At 40.0% G+C, this 17,536-nt stretch overlaps 1 protein-coding gene across 2 annotated transcripts in view; it reads left to right on the plus strand.

Annotated features, from left to right (window-relative positions):
- bach2b (BTB and CNC homology 1, basic leucine zipper transcription factor 2b) overlaps positions 1-17,536 on the plus strand; it is a 136,014-nt gene that overhangs the window by 17,985 nt on the left and 100,493 nt on the right. The window contains exon 2 of one of the 2 annotated variants that reach the window (XM_049590432.1): positions 6,053-6,130. The exons of the other annotated variant lie outside the window; for it this stretch is intronic. Coding sequence (XP_049446389.1) covers positions 6,092-6,130 — 39 coding nt within the window. The 5' untranslated portion in view covers positions 6,053-6,091. The remainder of the gene's footprint in view (positions 1-6,052; positions 6,131-17,536) is intronic. 2 annotated transcript variants of the gene reach the window in all.

Genomic DNA, 17,536 nt, shown 5'->3' on the forward strand with positions numbered 1-17,536 from the left:
GTACTATGTACTAAGTACTTTTACATGATTTATTTTGTGATATACTATACTCAGACTTTTCATGTGTGTTTATTATGATACAATTTACTATTACTTTTTATATGATTTTTTATGGCATATTATACTCTGACTATTCATATGATGAATGCAGATTGAACAGGCTTTATTAGTATTAATACCGTAAAAGTAAGAGGCTGTTAGCCCAAGCATTGAGATTAAAAAGCTGCTAACAGCGCCGTGGAGATCACATTTTAGTAAAAGCAAGTTTTGGAAGTTTGCACAAGATGTAAATCATGTGCTACAGAAATACCTGAGAATGTTATCTCTGAGATGAAGTAGCATATTACATTGAACTGAATAATTACGTAAGAAAAACACCACACGGGAGCTAAAATGTTTTTTAAGATAACATTTTCAATTCTTTACCTTGTGTTCTTTTTGCTTTTTCATTATGAACACTTTAATGAAAAAAAAAGAAAAAAAAGAAAATTACAAATTATTAATGATGAATAGTCAGCAGCAAAGTTACAAATCTGATGATTATACTTAGGATTTAGAAGGACAGGAAATGACCCCAGAGCAAAAGGTTTTACAGGCGTCAGAAGACAGATGCTGACATCTGATAGCCAGCAGTTACTCATCATGCAAGACCTCAAATAATGAAAGGTGTTTTTGATGGTGTGACATCCTGAAGAGGTAAATGACAGCAAAAAAGGTCACAATCAGTTGGAGCCCTTTTAAGTGAAGTCAAGAAGTATGAACCCATATCCCTAATGAACCCTCACAGGAAAACCAACAGTGGGTGTGATCTAAGTTCATGGTCAGTTCTATGGGTGTCCATTTGTGTCTCCCTCTGGCCTGCGGTGAGTAAGCAGACTCTTGTTGTGTACCTGCAGCGATCACATGCTGCCCTGTGCAGTCCATTGGCTGGGCCGTGTCATTCAGGACAGATGGTGAAAGGTCAACAAGGCAGAGTTGTGGACGGTTCACTGTTAATACTGAGTCACAAGATCTGTCAGCCAAGCGTGTCAGAACAAACCTGCCTCTGACTTTTAAACCTTTTATTCACTCACTATTTTATCTTCCTACCAATACCATATATTTTTGTTACCTTATTTTGAAAGAAATAAGGTTTTTTTTTCTACTGTTAGACAGAACTCCCTAACTATTAGTTACTTAATATATTTTAGTTTCATTCTCTATGTCTACATGCTAAGCCTTTGTGATGAGAAAGAAACTAACAGTTCAAAAGTGGACATTGTTTCTCCATCTAAATGTAGCTTTTAAATAGTTGAAGAGAAAAGAGAATTGCATTTGTAAATAAAGTTTACTTCTTAGACAGGCTTAGCAAAGATACTCCCTTGTCAAAGACACAAGCATTTGCGTTGTTTGTGAGTCCATCCTGTGTTGCTGTTTAAAGAGGAAGCACGCCTCAACAGAAGCACAATAGTATGCAGAGTTTGATGAGATGGGAGCTCAGAATTTTTTAGACAGTGGTTGTGCAATTAAATAAAATTAATTTAGATGGTGAGGAATGTCAGAATTAGTTATTTGTTCATTGTAAGTGTGTTTATAGTACAGTAATCTTTATAAATAGATATCCGCATATATATGCAGAATCTGTGAGGGAATGAACAAAATTTTGGTATCGGAAGTGATCTAGATTCTGTTTGTAGTCTGTACAACTAGTATCGATCAATCATATTTGAATGGCAAGTGAACAGTCTTTGTGGAGAGACAGAACCCACTGGCTGAAATGCAATCTTGAAACCCACTGGCTATCGTCTGAGGAGTTAGCTTTATATTAGCTTTTTTTGCATTCATGTGCAGATATTCTTTTTACAGAGATAAGCAGAAATGACTGGTGCACAACAGAGGAAGTCTTGGCTCGGATGTTTGCTGGCTACAACGGATAAGCCCGAAAAAATGACCCTCACCCCAAGAGGCTTTATCATAGTCAGCGGATGGGTTCCGAGATTGATACTATAGTATTGAACAATGAGCTGAGACGTTGTAAGTAAGTAAGTGGAGCTTGAGTTAAGTTTATTTGGTCAGACTATTATTTCTGAGGTTAAGAATGAACTTCACAGTCATAAATATATCGTATTATATCATTTTGTATTCCAGTGTAGAGTCCTGACCATCTGCAAATCACTTTTATCATTTAAAGGGTTACTCCTGTATTTTTCAACCTGCACCCTGTTTTCCCATGTTTTTATGTCTGAGTGAATGGAGACAACAGTTTTTGAAATCAACCTGGTCTTACTTCGATGTCATCGCAAACTGGTGCTTGGTCAGTGATGTCTGGCGTCATACACCGATGAAAGCTATTCTTTCACGTCGGCATGATGCGTATTGTTTAACGGCACCTGGCAGCATCAAGGGGAAAGGCAGTGGGACAACAACGAACGTTAAGGTAGTGGAAGTCCAACAACCACTTACTTTCACCCGGGATGCCTGTGTTCGCTTCCTGTAGGATTATGAAGCCAAACCCTGTTGTTTTTTTCCAAAACCCAACCACGTGCATGTCGGCAAAACTTAACCATGTGCTTTTGTTGTCGAAGGAATGTTCACACCATCAATGTACGCCCACTAAAAATGCTTCTTTTTGCCACTGACAGGCTCCCCTTGTTATTATAAGTGTCTGACAATGACATAAAACATTTTTCTTTACCTATTGCTTGATCCGGTCTGGTTGTTATTGTGTCTAATTAAGTCTCACTAGTTAAGTTGTTGCAGGAAGACAATAACAAACAGACCAGATCAAAAGAAAGGTAAAGGAAAACATTTTATTTCTCTGTAGGGATCCTTCAAAATAATCAATGGCAAAAACCTTCAGTGGACGTACATTGACGGTGCGTTATTTGCCTTGAATATGACATTGCAGCCTGTTTTACTGTTGCCAGCTGCAGCCCTCTCACTTGATACTGGACCAATTTAAAAAACTGTTGTCTCCATTCGTCACTTAGACACAAAAACGTGGGAAATCAGGTTGAAAAATACCAAAATATTCTTTAACTAAAGAATGTTAAATGTTGCCTAAACACAAGTCGATCTGATCACACATTCAGTGCTAGCTTTCAATACCGGACAGTTTTTGATACTGTACCACTGACACATTTTGGTCCGTACCAATGAAGTCTTTAGGTTTTAAGACAAAACAGAATGATTAACAAGAGCATGATTTTATTTCTCTGGGATAAAAATGTTGCACATGTTAAAAGTCCAGTTCTAGAGGCTTTTCTTTAAATGGTGGAGAAGAAGAAAGACTGGGAAACAAAGGCGGACACAGGGAGAGTTGGAGAGTGGAGATCAATAGTCATGGCTGCATGAGAGGATGTAGGAGCCGGCCATTTAGATGGATTACAGTAGCACAGCTTCCCTTTCATCTCACTCAGGGATTGTGTCTGGAGGGGAGGAAGCAAATTGGTTCTCATCATGCTTAGCAAGTGCTGCTCAGTCTGATTCTGATAGCCGAGTCTGTTTGAACACTGTGATGTATATTCCTCCAGGATGATGTACAAGAGGAACATTTATGCTGCGTTTTAAGGCGACTATCACAGTCATCTTCTCCTCCAAGAGCACACTGACAGACCACAAACAGGCTAATCCATCACACTCTGCTCTGCAGCTTTTCCAAAATGTGATTCATCAGCAGGCCGCTGTAACCATCGTGATATCTGTGTCACAAATGTGCAGCTGCGAGCACGTTCAGGTCGAGCTGTGTGATTGCTATCAGTCGACACTGGTGGCAGAATAAGAAGAGAAGAAGAAAAAGCAGATTTCAGATGTGAAAGTGAAGGATTATTTTAACCACCAGCACACACAGAGACGCAGCGCCGTTAGCTCTCACTACAGTACAGTCACGACTAAATCACCCTGAACTGTCTGTGGTTTAAACTGCTCTGATAACTGTGATGTGACTCTGGCTCCTCTGTCCAGCCACATTTTAGAATTCAAAGTAAATCTGATCTGTGGCTGCAGAAATTAATGTATAAAATTACTTATCAATCTATCTTTTTTAAACAAGCACATTAATTGAGTGCTCATTCTTGATCTTAGAAATACTCCACTCCACCTAGTAGCTAACAGCAGAGTCTTTTTTTAAAATGAGAAATTGCCATTGTAATTTCCATCAATGTAAAGTGCTCTTTTAACTGCTTATTTTCCAACCAACTGCACAAACACTTAGAGGCAGGCTATTGGTATAATTTCATTTTTTTTTCTTTTTCTTTTTTTTTTTTTTTTTAAATTTATAAAGCCCAGTATCACAAGTCACAGTTTGCCTCACAGGGCTTTACAGCATATGACATCCCTCTGTCCTTAGGAGCCTCGCAGCGGATAGGGAAAAACTCCCCAAAAAAACCCTTTAACGGGATAAAAAAAAACCTGAAACTGAGAAAAACAGCAAAACCTCTTTGAATCAAATTGATATTTTTATTCATTTTGGGCCTTTTCTGTGAAATCAGTTACTTTTCTGAGCACTGCTAAGAGGGGGATATTATGAAGCAAACATAACTTTCAGATACAGTGATGTGAAGCATTTTGGTAAAGCGCGTGGCTGGAAATTAAGTGGGTAGAGTTTGTTACCATGGAGATGGGGAAATAAATGTTCTTGGACTTCAAAAGTTAATACGTCATATAAAAAGTCAGTAATGAGTCATACATATTGTAGCCCCGGTTAAGATTATTGCATTGTAAAATATTGGATTTAATTAAATACACAAAAATTAAACTCAAAATAGAATTTGCAAAATGTAATTTGACGAAACAAATCCTCCACTTTCTAACTGTTTCCATGGCTTTCAGCAGCATTTTGTGGTCATCTTTAGCTGACTGAACAAATTCAACAACTGAGCAAACTTTATCTCCTGAGGAAGATCACAAGATACAGCTGAAAGCTCGAGCAAAAAGCTTGTAAGCTAGATCAGGTCATCTTTTGTCTAGCAACATGAAAAATGAACTTTAATGGTTATGGTCTAAAAGTAGGGCTGCAACTTACAGTTATTTTCACTTCTGTCTGTTTTTTTATTCAGTTAATTGATTACTTGTTTGGTCCCTCAAATGTTAGAAAATGTCGATCAGTGTTTCCCAAAGGCCAAGATAACGTCCTCAAATGTCTTGGTTTATCACAACCAACAGAGTTTAAGGTTACTTCTAAAAAGATTACCCAAACAGATTAACTGATTGTCAAATTAGCTGTTGTTACAATGGACAACTTGTCAATTAATCAATTAGTCATAGCAACTCTACCTTAGTAAATTAGTCTAAGAAAAGCTCTCTTGTCTAGGAAGGCAAATTAACTTGAATGTTGAGGAACAGCAATGTTGTGAATTCAAATAGATTCTCTTCTGTCTATTATTTTTCCTCTTTCCTTTATTCCTGATTCTGGATTCTAGAAAATGTCTGAAACAAGTAAACTTGAAACTTTAAGGCAGAAGCATTCACATTAATGTACAGTTATTTAGGTTTTTTTCACATGTTCTTTAAATCTTAATTCAAACAGAGTAAAGTACTGTTTTAGTTTGCTCTCCACTGCTTCACATAATGCCCTTGGACATTAGTTTTGTCAAATATATTAGTTTATTAATACATGTCTTTGAACATTTGAAATGGCTGCTCTCTGCTGCTAACTGAAAAAGAAAAGTCAGCATTGTCATGTTTTAGCTGTGTTATATTAATTCTTTTAATGAAAAATTTTAATATTTTTCTGTCAATGTTAATTTCTCCCTGTGTTTTGAACATTGTATCAAATGTGGATATTTTTCAAGGTATTAAATTTAAGTTAGAAAATCCTGACAACACTATCATACATATGCAGTTCCTCCCTGCCTTGGTATAAAATTATTAAGAATCCTGAAGAATTACAAGTTTTCGAATAGGTGCTGAGACAAATGAAAGCATAGTAGCATTTGGAATCTTTACGACTGCGGTTGCAGATTGCATGAGTAATTGTGGATGATAGGAGGGTCTGTCTTTGCGCTGCAGAGACGCCTCCCCGAGCACCGACCTGCCAATCATGCACCTGACGTTGCATCTTTCTGTCTGATAGTGATGTGTCAGTGTGACCATAGACGCTACCCGTGGATAAATGATCACTAATCACCATCACAAGATGAAGGACGAGTCTGTAAGTAGCATGAGCACTCTTTGCACTTCACTTTTGTTTTTAAATGTCAAAACATTATTTTCTGTTGGCAGGAAGGCTGTTTTTTTATTTTTTCCTGTTGTGGTTAGAGTGTATGAAGCCGAGGCAAACATTTGTCACAGTTACAAACACAAACAGAAATTCAGACACTGCTGTAGTCTGATTGCTTTAAATTTTCTACCCTTGTTTTTTCAATATATAATTTGTAATCCCAGCAGCAACAAGACTTATGTATTCATTTGGCTTTGAATAATTCATGGATTCATTTCTGTTTTGAAGAAACAAAAATTCGCAGTCTAAGAATCATAAATTCTCCATTAAAGCTGATAATTTGAAGGCTCATAAAGACTGATAATATTACCGTGTGCTCTCAAACGCCATGAGGAAACCACACAGTTTGAAACTAATACATTTTGCACATTTCCATTTATAACTAACTGTTGCAAAGGAAATAAAGCTTCCCTCTCTGACTTCCTTTGCAGGTGCTAGAATAGCAGCTGTAGTAGACTTAATATTCAATGATAATTGATCCAACTGATCTCTCCTTTGCTAATGTAAATCTTTTAACAAGTCTTTTGGCCATTAAAACTCGCAAAATAAATTAAGAAAACCCATATGTTCAGCCCTTTCCACCTAGTATTAAATCCTGGTCAAATATCCCATTGAATGTACGCTTGTTAAAAGGGAAACTATAACTCTGAAGTGACATGCTGCTCATAGATCTCTTTATGGCAGCTCTCACGTGTATATAAAGTCAGAATGCTTATCCCTGATTTTCTGAAGAGTCTAGCAGCAAACACAAAGTCGTTCTTTGTGCTGGAGCTGTTAGTCTCATAGCCAGAGTTTGTGGCTTAGCGTATATAGTGGGGTTAAAGCTGCTGTAGTAAGAGTTCAAGTTGTCAGAGGACTAAGCCCAGACCACGTGGAGGGCTGGCATCTGTGTCTCGCGCCCTCAGACCAGCTCAACGTGGAGACTGTTGGCGGCTGTGGCGTGTTGCTCTGGCCTATGACTCCTGGACCTCCCACTGTATAAAACATATATCTGACCCAAGTTAAATCATAATTCACTTTTGCTGAGAGGTCAGTGTATATCTAGATGTTCTCAATTGGCTAACATAGTAATTACCTAAAAGAAGAATTAACTATGGTGATCTTAAGTTGGTTTAAAGGTGCAATGCTGACTGATGACATCGGTACTGTAATTTAAATGGTGCAATATTTGTTTTTGTGAGCACTAAAGATGGTTTGTCTTTGTCCATAACACACAGGTTGCTGAGGCCACAGGAGAATTCACTTAATTAAAGCTATACTTCATTCCCCAAATTGCTACTTGTATATCAATCACTCACCCCATGCTACATTGAATTTGTGAAGAAAACCTAGCGTTCTCCCATGTCTCCACTATGAATTCATCCAATATCAGAGAAAAGTTCAGATGAATTGAAGCCATAGGGGTCCACATTTAATAATACTAAACATATCAAAACACCTGTTTATAAACTTTCACACAACTCGTTCAGTGTAATCCAAGTCTCATTTATCCTGTCATATACTCAGTACTTCCCAAACAGATAGCCCTTTCTGACGGGGTGCTACACTAAAAATTAGACTTATATACGCTCTTCAAAGCCAGACTCCATTGACAAAAACAGTCATTTGACTTGGCTGAACATGGGAGCTGCTGGTCTACCTCTGCCTCAATCAGTTAGTTAGTTTATGTTATTGTGGGACTGTTGCTCTAAAGGATTAGTTCAGATTCATCAAAGTCACACTAAAGCTCAAACAGACAAACTGATGGAGGTAGCAGTAGACCAGCGGCTCCTACGTTAAGCAATGTAAAATTACTGTTTTTTCAGTGAAGTCTGGCTTTAAAGAGAGCATAGATAAGTTTTACTTTCCATTTAGTTCCTCGTTAGAAATGGCTGTCTGTTTGGGAAGTACTGAGCATACGACTGGATAAATGAGACTTGGATTATGCTGCACAAGATGTGTGAGATTTTGTCAACAGATGTTTTGATATAGTTTTGCTGTTATTGCACTCGGCCCCTTATTACTTCACTTCATCAATAATTTTCCCCGTTTTTAGATTATTTGTGGAGGCATGTGAGAAAAACTGCACAAATTTTTGCACAAATTCCAAGTAACTTGGGTTGAGTGATTTATATTCACATGGTCATTTGGGAGGTAAAGTATTCCTTTAAATAAGTATTTTAGTTTACCAGTAAGACCCACCGGAACATCTTAACAAGGTGGCACAGACATTTTAATGCAGTCTCTTTAGGTTGTTTAATATTTCTTAACTATTCTACCTAGGGGTGTAAGAAATGTCTCAAACAGGAAGCTTAAATCCTGAATGACTTCCTGTTTCCTGTTCTTGCTCAGGCCAACTGAATCTTGTGTGGCTGTTAAAACAATGTCAGGCAAAACCCAGGAGAAAAAGGAGTAAACCTGGAGGAGGAGACGAACGTGTCAAAATAAATTGTAAATCCAAAGTTCTTTTCCCGTCGAAGGGAAATATGAAAAAATAGAGAAAAAAAAGTATTCCAAGTATCCAAAGGTTTTTTTCTCTCTCCAAATAGCTTTCACGAGACGTTTGTGTTGAGGATGTTGTACAACAGAATGCAGACTTTAAAGGGATAATCTGTTTTTTTTTTGTTTGTTTTTTTTGTATGAGGTACTTATCCACAGTCACTGTATTACATACTGTATAGTTGATGCTGGTCAACACGCCCTCAGTTTGGAGAAGCAGGCAAGAGTACCGCCACAGACGCTAAGCAATGCACTGAGGTGGACACGGGCAAAATGTATTTTAGCCACCTAAAACTAATGCTAATATTCTAATTGCTTTATCTTGCTGTCAGACATCAATTTCCGACAGAAATGAAGCTGTTACATCACCCTTGTCAAAGCCAGACTTCATTGGGAAAAACAGTGATTTAATTTTGAAGAACCCAGAAGCTACTGGTCTACCGCTGCATTGATCAGTTAGTTTCTTTGTGTTATTGTGTGACTGGCATTTCAAAGGGTTTGTCTGGATTCACTGAAGTCACACAATAACACAAACAAACTAACTGATAAAGGCAGTGGTAGACCAGCAGCTCCCGTCTTGAGCAAGCTAAAATGACTGTTTTTGTCAATGTAGCCTGGTGGCTTTTTTATTTATAACATTTTACCTTGCTGTCAAAAGCCATTTTCAAGGGGAACTGAGGCTGTTATCTATGCTCTATTTACGGTCACCAGACACCAAAGACAAAAGCAGTAATTTTACCTCATAGAACACAGGAGTTTTTGGTCTACTGCTGCCTCAATTAGTTAGTTTTTGTGTGATTTTGTGTGAACTTTGTGATTCTGAACTAACCCTTTAAAACACCAAAGTCTAGTTTAGGATTCCTTACTCATTATTTTCCCATACTCCTGGGATTCCATATTCTTAAAACGTACTTAAGAGTAAGTCCCTATTTGTTTAAGGATATATCCTGAGGCATTGACTTAAGTTAATTTTCTGCAGGTCCTCCCTTCTAAAGATCTTGTAAAACATTCTTCTCAAAGCTCTATGCCCCTGAGCATTTTTTTCTTCTATGAAATGTGTGGAAACTACCGTAGTATTGTTAGTTCAACATCTTGAAATAAGACAGAACTGTAAAAATATGAAATACAAAAGCAGTCCATCTTTCAGAGAAGTGCTTGCACATCAGAAACGAGCAAAAACATCCCATCACACTTGTCATACTTCATTTCTTCTTACATAAAGCCAGCAGTTGTAAGGGGTCTGTGAACTGGCTGCCCTCTGATCCAGCCTGAGTGTTTGAGCAGTGAAGGAGTAATCCAAGCACACCATTCACACATGGCCCATATCTGGAAGTTTAAGTGCCATTGCTTGTTGCCGGGGTTTGTGTGAGGCCTCTCTGAAGTATCTGCGCTCAACTGTACGAGCCTGTCTGCCTGTCTGCTTCCCATGATGCACCTCCCCATCTCCAGCCTGGCGAAGGCAGTGAAAGAAGCCATTGTTCCTGTCACTCCGAGGCATGTTGCATGCACTTCTGACACAGAGTGGGAGAAATTATTCCCTTTATACCCCAGGAATGTCTTTGAATCAGTCAAGTCTGTATGAATAAATGCTGTTTTTCAGCGGACTTTGATTTACAAAGTCCTTTAGTCACTAATGTGCTTGTGTTTGAAAGTATTGTACAGTGTGAAAAGGAATGTGGCGGAGAAAAAAAGACAGGTTTACAAGTTTTCAAATCAAAAGCAACACCTTGTTTTATGCTAATTTCCTTCCTTATTGAGGCATTTTTCATTTTTTCGCCTGACCTTGAGCAAAGACCACCTCCAGAGCCCAATTCAGATGTCTGATCCCCTCAATCGAGCAGCCTGTTCACACTTTGCAAGAAAACAAGTGGCTTTCAGGACTTCTCTCCCTTTAATTCCTTTCTTTTCTCACTGAGCTTTGATTGATGTGCAGCGAAAACCACGGTTGGAAAAGCTTGCAGCTCTTCTCGTGGATTTTTCCTGCATGATGTAATGTTTTGGTGATAGTATGCCATGTGCTGTGACATCAAAACAAAAGAAATATCCGTCTCTGAAAAGGTGGACTTCTCCTTCTTCTCAGGCAGATCATTTATGCTTCACATACCATGAGACCCTTTGAATCCCCTAAACAGGACGTTCTTTGCTTTGACATGCGTGAGAATGTTTGATTCTCGCTGTTCTCATGTTCCATATAAAATAGTAATAGAAATGAGGGTTCCTGGTCCTATTTTTGAATCTATAAATGGTGCAAGAAAGCCTATCCTTGTTTTGTTTTTTTAAATTTAATTCAAACTTGAGCTGGGTCGTAGGAGCCACAACTACTCAGGGTGTAAACCAAGAGTGCTATGCAGAGGTCATGAAATGCTGCCCTATACGTCAGTGGTGAGTCTATTTTTAACCCTGCTGTATCACGTATCACCTCTTGCCATTTTGTTCCTTTGTTCGGTGAGGAGGGATATTTCAGGACACTCTCGGGTAGCGTGGGAGGCGAGGTGAGGCGGATCCTCTCCCCGACAGTTGATCTTCCCCCTTGCTTCGTGTGTGTGTGTGTGTGAGGGGAGGTGAAGCCCACGCCTGCCACTGACCTGTTGCAGAGGTTGAAAATGTGCTCTTCCCATTCATTAGGCTGGGCGGTCCACGCTGCTACCAAGCGCTTTCACTACATCTGTATTTGCGGTCTCTGATAGGATCCAGATGGTAGTCTGGAACACCCGTGCAGATCTCGTACGAGCTTCACATATGGTGAACAGTAAAGGGATATTTAAAGGAGCCTTGCACCCGGGTCAGTCTGTGAACGAGTGATGGTCTGTGCATTTGTAGTTTTAATATTTCATTTATATTCTGCAGTGAGCAGCCCCCAACCCTAAAGAACACCTTCAGAACATACATGCTGAACATCCCAACAGTTTTCTTTGATAAATAGTGTTTTAGAACATGTGTAGTACCACCCACACACTGATGTTGTTTGTGGGTGTCTTAACTTATTCTGTAAATAACAGTGTATGACATGCCTAGCTAAAATATAGATAAAATATAGAAAAACGTATAATTTCAGCGTGTGAAGCCTCATGTAAAGTATGAATGACATTTATTGCTGAAAGTATGCTGAAGTATAGTTCAAGAGGAGAGTAGGTTTGATGCTTGTTGGAACGTTCCGCTCATTTGGTCTCTTTGATGAATACAAGAAATAACTGGAGGCGGCACCGTGGTATGGTGGTTAGCACTCTCGCCTCACAGCAAGAGGGTTGCCGGTTCGATCCCGGGCGTGGGAGCCCTTCTGTGTGGAGTTTGCATGTTCTCCCCGTGTCAGCATGGGTTCTCTCCGGGCACTCCGGCTTCCTCCCACAGTCCAAAGACACGCAGATTGGGGACTAGGTTAATTGATAACTCTAAATTGTCCATAGGTGTGAATGTGAGCGTGAATGGTTGTTTGTCTCTATGTGTCAGCCCTGCGATAGTCTGGCGACCTGTCCAGGGTGTACCCTGCCTCTGCCATGTCAGCTGGGATAGGCTCCAGCCCCCCCGCGACCCTCAAGAGGATGAAGCGGTTAGAAGATGAATGAATGAATGAATAAAAAGCAGAGGTGTGAGCTTAAGTCACATGACTTGGACTCGAGTCACAAATTTGATGACTTTAGACTTAACTTGGAAAAAAAAAAAATTGCAACACAATTTGGACTTCAACATCAATAACGTGTGACTTGAAAATACTTGATACCTTCCCACAAGTCCAAAGATTAAAAAGTATGTTATTTTTAAACTGCACCACAAATCAATTCATTTCCCTTTATTTCCTGAATCAGCTAACATTAATGCTGTTCACTGCCAGCAAGTCTACACCTCATTTCCCACTTTGTTTGAACAAAACAAACAGCATCCAGACGAGCAGCCGGAGAGAACCGTTAAGAAATTGAGAGACTGAAAATTATACCAAAGATAATTGCAAAAACTAAGCTATGCAGTGGTCAACAAAAAACAAATAACGTGTGGGTTGAAAATTACAGACTGTAACGCAACAACTTTAAAAATTTGTTTTGACAAATAAATACACATTTCAAAAAGTATTGATTTTTTTATATTTTATATATTATTGCTCTGCAGTTAAAATGGTATGAAATTTGTTGAGGAATGCATTATGATTTGTTTAGGACTCAAAACTCAAAGCTTAGGACCTGGGACTTGATCTGTGACTTCTCAGTCATGACTTGCAACTTCACTTGAGACTTGCTTGTCTTTCCCTGTGACTACACTTGTGACTTGTTTGTCTTGATTTGGGACTTCACTGAGGACCTGTCAGTCTTAACATACGACTTAACTGGGGACTTGCCTGTCTTGACTTGTGACTTAACTTGGCACTTGCTTGTGTTGACTTGAGACTTTACTTTGGATTGTCTTTTTTTTTTTTTTGTTCATAGTGCAATACAAGTGTTCAGCAGAAGGACACATACAACACAGTACAAGACAAAGGGGTGAACTAGACTAAAAAATTGAGCAGACAAATTAATAGAAAAAAAAATTGCCTGTCTTGCCTTGGGATTTGACTCGCAACTTGAGTACCAAGACAAAACAATGACTTGGTCCCACCTCTGCTAGAGGGTGAAAGGCACATAAAAAGTTGCCAAATGAATAAAACCATTCAGACATTTGAAACGTGCCATTTGTTGAGTTTTGAGGTCTAGTCGTCAGTGATCAGGACGAGACTTAATCTCCTTGAGGTAAAAGCCCACAGGCTCGTCTGCTGCTGTATTTGTTTGGGTTGGGTTATGATCATCCTATCCAGTCTGCTCCTGCTGCTGCTCTGTTTTGCTCAGATTTTTTTGCTGCTATGAATGTGGCGGGGGAATGTGCGTAGGGTGGGGTAACAGGGAGGAGGGGGGGGGGGGGAGCGCAGGAATTCCCACTCACTTGGCTCATCTTGCATTTGCTCTACTCCTTCACTGAATCTCCCCCGCTGCACATGGAAAAGGGGATGTTTTGTTTGTGAAACGCAGCGTTCTCCGGGCCGTGCACGCCATCCTTGTTTTTCATCAGAGACGCTGCACAATGTGGCAGCTCGGTTAGCAGGAGGAGCACCGCTGAGTTCATTAATCCGCCTGTCAAGGGCCCCTTTTTTGCTTTTATTTTTAGCCAAAATCCATCAGGCCTGACAAGTGGGGCAATTTGAGCCAAGTCGAGGGCAGCGCTCCAGGTCCCTTCCACAAAGTCAATCTTCTCCTCCCCTCTTGGGAAAAAAAACGCTCCGGACAGCCCTGCTCCAGGCCGGGGGTTTTGTTGAGTCATGTGAGATCATGTACACAGAAACACAGGAGAGGTGGGGGCTGAAGGTGGAGAGGGGGGGCTGCGGGGTGAACGAGTCGGGTGGGGTTAAGGCCGGGGGCATCAGGGGAGCTAAAATCTGCTCACAGGCCAGCAGACAGCGGAACGCGCTGGTACTAGCCTTGTATAAGGTAATGTCTAGTGAGCATGTTGGGGTGGGACGTGTGCACAGATTTATTTTAATACACTGGCGGTGTTGCCAGTGGGGGGAGGGATGTCGAGCTTGCCAGCTCGTCCCAGGACCACTGTCACACTTCGGACAAGCAGGAACTTTTTAGTAGACAAACCCACCACAGGCGAATAAAAAACACTGAAAGGAGGCAAGTTTAAGTCTAAGTTTGACCTTCTAATCTGCATGATCACACTGGATTGTTTTTCCATCCCCTGAATGCTGTTTGAACTCATTTTCCTCGTGCTGTCTTCATACGGCTGGGCTAGCTCCTCTCACAGATGCATGTTTTGAGTGAATTGCCCTGCAGGGAGGTCTGGATTTAGCATGCCAGCCTTGTATTTAGCATCGCAGTGATAGAGTATGAGTATGCTCAGAGGTGATAGACTGCTGGAGCTTCACATCTGAAAGAATCCGTCTATGCATCACATGTTCCGTATCAGCTTTAGAAAATGAAAGCTTTCTTACCTGACTAAGTAGATACTGTTGACTCATCATTTATTAATTGGTGACTCTTGTCGTTTATCATTTAATCTATGAATATAATAATTATATGATAATAATATGACAATTAGTGAATTATCAAAATAGTGAAGGCTTATTCTTACAGTTGAAAGCTCAGGAAAAAGCTACACACAGTAAGTGGTAAGGATTTTTTTGTCAAATAGTTGTTGACTATTTTTCATTCTATTGCTAATCGATTAATCAACTCGTCCAGTCTCGAACAGCTACTCTGCAGTTCTTACATAGATTGAGGCTGTGTGTTGATTGGCGCAGCCTTCACATATATTTCAGTATCAGGATAAAAAAAAGTATGATTATGGTTTTGTGACTGTCAGTTTTCTTTTTCCTTTTATTTTCTTTTGGTTTTAGCCACACTGGCAGCGTGACTCAAGGCATGGCAATGTCGGTCAATCCGTCTACCACTTTGGTCTTGAAATATCCAAAGAATTTTTGGATTTAGAAATTTCCGTGATTCTGACTTTTGCTATAAGTGAAGTGTTTCAGCAGTCGTTGGATGAATTGACATAATGTGGTTCAGACATTCATGTCCTCCACAGAATGATTGGTTATAATTTTGGGGAAGCCTTGACTTCTGATCGAGCACCATCATCAGATCAAATTTTCTTTTATGCTTCCATGCTGGCAAAAGCCATGGCCTGAGGCATTGTGTTTTTGGGTTGTCCGTATTATTCTTGTAAACTGAATATCTTAAATACACCTTGATGGAATTTCCTCAAATTTGGCACAAATGTCAAAGTTCAATGTCAATGTGACCTCACGAAACATGGTTTGGGCCATAACCCAAGAATTCATGCACTAATTATGACAAACTTTTACACAAATGGCTCATAGGAACAAATGATGAGGTGATGACAATTTATATCCTAAAGGTAAAAAGTCAACTTCACTTTAACATCATAATGTTCTGGAAAAACACTTAACTCGACATTACTCAACATCCTATCTCAGGAACAGAAGAGGAGACATTTGGTCAGATACTGAACTGGTGACACTAACCATGAGTGTCACCTTGAAACTGTGCTGATTGTATAGATCTTCTGTGCTGCCATGTTGAAGATGTGTGTGAAGCATCCTCGTTTTAGAATTTGTAGCCTCTTTTCAGCAACATTGAAGCACTGTCAACTGTCATGGCTGATGAATCTGAACAGACATTGATACAAACTGCAACTTAGCTGGTTGATGAAGGCATAGTGTTAGCTTTCCTATTAGCCTCAGCTGTTCTTTGTATTTACTGCTAATAAGTAAATGTAAGCATGCTAACATTCAAAACTAAGATGGTGAAAATGATCGTTACACACTTAATATCAGTGTGTTAGCATTGTCATTGTCTGCATGTTAGCATGCAGACATTAGTATCCAAAGTAGATCAAAGCACAAATGTTTCTAATTACTGAGGTGCTAGTGTGACTCTTAGTGTTGTTGTGCAACTAAAGACAGATAGAGAAAGAATGCCTATCTTGCATCAATAATTGAATCTGAGCTAATTTTGGAGTTGGACCGGCACAGAATGCTACTATCAGGTTCAGCGTTAACTCGATGGCTGGTAGCCAGTGGCAGTGATACCCAGTGAGTGCTGCCTGGGTGTAAAATCCACTCTAAGAAGAGAAAATTGATTTCAACTTTGCATTAATGTTCTTCCTTGACAGCAGTATTAGCTTTGCAAGAACAGACCCCAGTGTTTTTTTTTTACATGGCAGATATTTTCCACTGTGGAATTAAACTGTTTAGAGGACACTGAGCGGGTTAATAAGTTTTATAGCCTATAAAAAGCGGCAACACTCTCGCAGAGCATAAATCAGTAGAGTCTGTCTATGCGGGGTGTTTCTAAGCATGTTGGAAACAAGGCTGTACACTGCAGTGGCAGCCCCTTTTACCCCACCTTGAGCGATGAAGGTCACAGAAGAGGAGAGTTAATGACCAACACACGGGGCAACTTTAATGAGCCCTGCACAAGTGTTATTTAGATTCCATTATGGCCTGTCTTCCCACTCCCGTTAGAGCTGTCAAGAGGCTGTATATTTTCCGTCTGTGCATGTGTGACTTTTGTCTCTGGGATGTATACGCTTCCATGCTGTTATGTATGTTCATGGGGGAGGGGAGGACATGCTCCATGTGACAATTTACACAAAGAAAAAAATATCTAGACCACAATTCTGATGTTTAATATCTCATTACATTACAATAGAGCTCTAGTGTGAACTGTAAAAGTGCCCATTGTGTCCGCTGAGTTGGGAACTGCCCATTGGTCCGACAGCCCATTGGTTCGACATCCCATTGTTCCGACCATATTAAACCCATTGTTCCGAAGTCCATTCCGAAATCATCATGATGTCCTGTGGTTAAGGTCTGGTTAGGTTTAGGCACAAAAACCACTTGGTTAGGGTTAGAAAAGATCATGGTGTGGGTTAAAATGAAAAAGAAAGCGGCAAACACATAAGCTGTGAGCCTGCTCCACCTCAAGCCTTTCCCAGCTGACCCAGAGCCAGTCGCGGCGCACCATCAAGGTAGAAATACGCCCGCCGGGAACCATTCAGCACCTCGGACCGTCGGACTAATGGGATGTCGAACCAATGGGCTGTCGGACCAATGACATGGACCCAGCTGAGTTACCCAGTGATCTTTAAAGGTGTATATATTGAGAGTCCAAAGCTATCACAGCCTATTAGCTGTGTTGCACCATCCACCATTATTTAACCCTGCTCGGCTGGAGTATAAACTATTCTATAAAGGAGACATGGTTTGCAGACAGCCAGGGAACAGGGGTCAAGCTAACTAGTTTACCAACTGTCAATTAGCAACACATTGTTACAGCTTCATGAGAGGCAAGAGCATGGGTCCACTAGAGAACT

This window comes from Epinephelus fuscoguttatus, linkage group LG11, assembly GCF_011397635.1.
Source record: "Epinephelus fuscoguttatus linkage group LG11, E.fuscoguttatus.final_Chr_v1".
Lineage (NCBI taxonomy): Eukaryota > Metazoa > Chordata > Actinopteri > Perciformes > Serranidae > Epinephelus > Epinephelus fuscoguttatus.